Raw genomic sequence first — 4,970 nt, forward strand, 5'->3', positions numbered from 1 at the left:
GAACTGAATGTACACTAGTCCACTCGTTATACATTCTAGATTCGATCTATGTTACATCATGGTAAAATATAACTTAAATAATTATAACTATTCAAATCAGTGTAAATGTTTTATCAGATTCGATTACCTGTTGTACTGCATTTTTCTATGTAAAACGTATAGATACTTTAATACATGCAATAAGGATGAGCTAAACATTTTGTTCATGATATATTCTATTAATATATAATAGTTTTCAATATAATAGAAATATATTTACTTTTCTATATGAAAGGTATGTATTATGTTTGATGATGATTCATATCTTTCAAGTTAAAAGATATTTAAATTTAGACATGTTTGCTTAACTTAGATTCTCCTAAATTTGAGACCTAGTAATTAATATTGTATTAACTGTAATAAATTAGCTATAAAACCATGAGTAAAATAAATCTATTTATATATATGTATACTTAACTAAACAGACTTTCATACAGAAAAATTTAATACTTTCATTACGGAAATATCAAAACGGATTAAGTGACTATCCAATGAAATTCAATATGAACTGTTAATTTCGTTATAGATGCCGTATCGCAACACGTATTTATAATCTATTAACAATTATGTAACTTTCACTATATTTCTATTGTTGGAAAATACCAGTATAGATCTCTCCATTTTATCTTTGTTCCAAATTCTTATTGATGTTGACATCTGTGCTACTGTTTTTCATTTTAATTACATTTACAACTAAGAAACAGTACGTATGTCAAACCTTCCTTTTACGTAATTTTGCTTTCGCTTCTTTTAGCAGAAGGTCGAACGTGTTATCTTCGTTATCTTGTAACATGCCACGGACGCCACGGCTGCCACCGCCGCCACCGCCGCCATTACAAAGTGAATTGCTCGCCATACCATCTATGAAAAATAAACTTTGTATATTGAAATTGTATAACTGTAAAGCTTCGACTTGCCAAAGCAACATTGCTATACATGTAATAGTTTACGAAAAGATAATAAAGTGAACATTGTTATCGGATTTACTTACCAAGATCGGCATATTTCACTTTACAAAAAGCACGGCGTCCGCCGAAGCATAAATCATATCTAGGTAAACTGGGATCATCGTTGCCATGTTCAACTGCTTCATAAGCATCATTTTTATGAGCAAAAGTTACAAAACCGTAATTGTCCCTATTGAAGAGAGGATAATGTAAATATTTCGAATTGCAATAGATTCAGCAAACAGTTATAAGAAATTAAAAGATTACCCATGTTCGCGGAAATGTATACTAATATCTACTACTGGTCCGAAGGCTTCGAATCTCCTGCGTAAATCAGCTTTTGTAATTCCTTCTGCCAAGCGACCAACGTAGATCACTCTCCGCTCTTCTACTTGTCTCTGTTTTTCTCGATCATACCAGTTCTCATAAGATCGTCGATACGCATTACTTGGTGATCTAAAAGTGCAAGAAAAAATATGTACAAAAAATCCGAGACAGTAAGTTTTTATATGCTCTTACCTCCTCCAATCCTTATAACTATGATAACTGCTCATAGAATTCTGTCTACGTCTATCATAACTTCTATGATATTCTCTGTCTCGTCTTCTTCTTGACCAGTTGCTTCTGTCGAAATTTGATGAAGATCTATGTTTTCATAATTTTCAGCAATTAAAGAATGTCATTCATAATTTAAGAAAAATCTACCAAATATTTTGTATACTTTCATATTTACCTAGAAGAACTAGAATATCGAGATGATCGAGACCTTGATCTAGACGATCTGGAACGTGATCGTGAATATCTTGATTCTGAACTGAAGCTAGATCTCATACCCGAACACGAGCGAGAATGTGAACGGGAGTTGCGCGAACGCGAATGTGAATACGAACGCGAAGACCAACTGCTATTTGAGCTGACAGAACTACGTCGATGGCTTATTCTTCGACGACGTGTATTACTACGTTTGCAAGATTTACTTTGATTACTACTGCTTCTGCTTCGACTTCTACTTCTACTTCTGCCTCTGCTTCTACTTTTACTTCTGCTTCTGGTTTTGCTTCTCGATCTAGATCGGCTTGAGTTAGAATTAAATCTGTGCCTTTCACAAGATTTTCTATTTTCATCTTGAACATCCTTATTTCTGAAAATTGTAAAAGGTTGTTTAGAGATATATACTATCAGCAGATGAGACCATTAGCTTCTAACTTTAAATATAGTCCACAAGTTCTGGATCCATTTAAGACTAAAACTTATTTTTACCTGCTTTGTTCACGTCTCTCATCAACATCAATTAAAGATTTTGTTGGAAATTCAAATACTGTTTCATATGTTTGAATTCCTACATCGCAAGTGGGAGGTTTTGAACGCTCTTTTGCTTCATCTATTTCTACTTTTGGCTTTAAAATTGATACAATTTCCCTCTCTGACCAAATCAAATTTTTCGGATCATCTTTAATAGGCTCAGTCGTAGTGGAAGCATGATGAACGTAAACTAGTATCATACGTTGTAACGGTGAATTTGTTCTACTATTATCACTACGATTTTGTTCTCTTCTACTTCGGTACTCTGCTAAATTTAACTTCTTCCGTGGAGGTTTTTTTTCTTCTTCCTGCACCAGTTTCTCTTCACTCTTTTGAACAATAATATTCTGTACTTTATGATTTGAACTAGTAATAGTTGTTACTGCAGTTTCATTATTATCCTTCACAACGGGTGCCTGTTGTGCGTTAATAGATCTTTTTAACACCGAAACCATTTGTTTTGATTTCTGAGTTCCTGCTTGCACGGATTTTGTTTTATTTAGAACACTTTGCCGTAATTGCAAAATATTTGTTGCTAGTACAGATTGTATTTTCATCTCTGGTAATGGATTACTTGATGACACAGGCTGAATGTGGATAGTACTACAATTTGAAGCATTATTCGAAATATCTTGTTGGCTTTTATGATTTCTTGATGCTTCGTTTTTACAATCATTTATTCCACTATGTAATTCTTTTACAGGTTTATGAATTTGAACATCACTAACTGTGCTAACGCCTGACTGTTCTTCACTATTATCACTTACTTCACCTGATTCTAAACCACTGTCTTTTTTCGAATTATTTTCAGTTGAATAATCTATATTTTTTATAAGACTCGTATTTGAATTCGATGAAAACGATTGTTTTTCATATACCGTATAATAAAGACACGGCCGCTGACTATCATTCCTAAGTATAGTCACTTTATCACTATCACTACATTTCTCATATTCACAATTATTATCCACATTATTAATAGAGGAACTAGTACTACAATAATCATGATCCAGCTGAACTAGTCCTCCATCAGTAATCTTATTTTTAGTATTATCTGTGACCTAGTACGATAAAATAACAATTAATTATTTTAGAGAAAACAGTCGAATAGCGTACGATATTAAAGGCGTAGATTACTAATTTTTTATACTCAACTGTATTCAAAAGTTTGTTTTGCGCGCTGAGAAGCGATGCAGCTGCATCCTGCATACGTGTTCCATTAGTGCGACTATTATTCTCAATATTAGGTATTGTTGGTATTACTGAAGTCGTCCTTTTACAAGCAGATGTCTAATGAAACAAAATACGACATGACGAATTCTTTTTCCACTTTTATACTACATACTAATTTTCTATTCTATTAATTAATCACGTACTTACCTTTATCTTATCAATTACTTCCTTCGGTAATGCATCTCGAATATTTTTATGTAAATTTGAAATTTGTGATTCCTTTGCCTGTTTACGTTGAATTTCATTGCATTTAATTGGCGATTTCGTCTTACATTTTATGTTTGTTTTATTATTAGGACAACTCGTGATTAAAGCGTCTTCAGAAGCTTCAAATTGTTCCAGTAAACTTTTAACATCTCCAGCTTCCAAAACTATGATATAAAAGAATTAGTAAAAGAACTATTTTAAATCTAAACATCTTTGTTTAAAGTACCTGGCATTTGATTTGCAGGCTCTTTATTATCCTGGTCATTATTTCGTGTATTTTTATTATGCGTTAATGACTTCTCCTTTTTTTTCCTCCTCTGCTTTGTAAATAAGTTCGCACTTGTATCAATCCCTACACTATCATATTTACGTATGTTCTTTTTCAATTTACTTTTACATTTTGAGTGTTTAGGCTGTATTAGTTCTGATTTAACTTCTGGTTGTACTTTCCCATTATCTTTCACCTTCCCCTTTATTTTATTATATGAGTCTTTTCCTATAAACGAATTGTCATAAAATATAACAATGCTTCATAATAAAGGCATTAATTAATTAAATAAAGTACGTATTAAATATAAAGTAAATAAATTTATATCTTTACTGCGTTTTGAATCTGATGTATTCTGATTAGAAACAGGTTTTTCTTCTACATCCTCTTGTTGTAATAAAAGATGATTAGATTCATGCACTGTTTGTTCATCTTGAAATATATTTTCTGTACTAGAGAGACTTCTTTCATCCGTAGTATTCGTATTTAATTCTACAATATCCATATATTCGTCCATGTCCGTAGCCTAAAAATGTCTACAAATAAGCAGTTTGTTCATTAAAATATAATGCATACAATAAAGGAAATGTTAACAAAACCTGTAAGTAACCGATATGTTCTTGCCATTCTGTAAGAACTTTTGCAAAATCTTCCTTAATGCTATCCATTTTAGATATTGTCGAAACATCTGAATTTGACATTTCTTCGTCATCTTCATCATGCCTGAAATAATGTTTATAAGTTACATTTGAATTATATATTTCATTGTAATCAATATATTATACTTACTTATGTTCATTATTCCACAAGTTATCAGAATTTGTGATTTCAAGATGCGTTTCCATATAATCAAAATCATTTTCAACCATGTGCATTAATAAATCTTGAGGTTTTTCAACTACATTCTGTTGAAAAGTAATGTGTTGTGAATTTATAGAAGATTAGATATAAATCATATAAAATGAATTAGAAAC

At 31.6% G+C, this 4,970-nt stretch overlaps 1 protein-coding gene across 9 annotated transcripts in view; it reads right to left on the reverse strand.

Moving 5' to 3' along the window:
- Positions 1-6: 6 nt before the first annotated feature.
- LOC108627972 (peroxisome proliferator-activated receptor gamma coactivator 1-alpha) overlaps positions 7-4,970 on the reverse strand; it is a 6,667-nt gene continuing 1,703 nt past the window's right edge. For 6 of the 9 annotated variants that reach the window (XM_026816103.1, XM_026816105.1, XM_026816104.1 and 3 more), the window contains 12 exons: positions 4,786-4,906; positions 4,596-4,719; positions 4,330-4,522; positions 3,955-4,224; positions 3,669-3,892; positions 3,444-3,578; positions 2,247-3,349; positions 1,720-2,127; positions 1,506-1,631; positions 1,254-1,442; positions 1,031-1,176; positions 7-900 (listed from right to left, as the gene is read on the reverse strand). In XM_026816103.1, coding sequence (XP_026671904.1) covers positions 752-900; positions 1,031-1,176; positions 1,254-1,442; positions 1,506-1,631; positions 1,720-2,127; positions 2,247-3,349; positions 3,444-3,578; positions 3,669-3,892; positions 3,955-4,224; positions 4,330-4,522; positions 4,596-4,719; positions 4,786-4,906 — 3,188 coding nt within the window. In that variant the 3' untranslated portion in view covers positions 7-751. Of the gene's footprint in view, positions 901-1,030; positions 1,177-1,253; positions 1,443-1,505; positions 1,632-1,719; positions 2,128-2,246; positions 3,350-3,443; positions 3,579-3,668; positions 3,893-3,954; positions 4,225-4,329; positions 4,533-4,595; positions 4,720-4,785; positions 4,907-4,970 lie in introns of those variants that run through there. The other 3 variants (XM_018029601.2, XM_026816107.1, XM_026816106.1) reach the window with 3 other exon arrangements.

This window comes from Ceratina calcarata, unplaced genomic scaffold (genome assembly GCF_001652005.2).
Source record: "Ceratina calcarata isolate Rehan_Ccalc_2016 unplaced genomic scaffold, ASM165200v1 scaffold486.2, whole genome shotgun sequence".
NCBI lineage: Eukaryota > Metazoa > Arthropoda > Insecta > Hymenoptera > Apidae > Ceratina > Ceratina calcarata.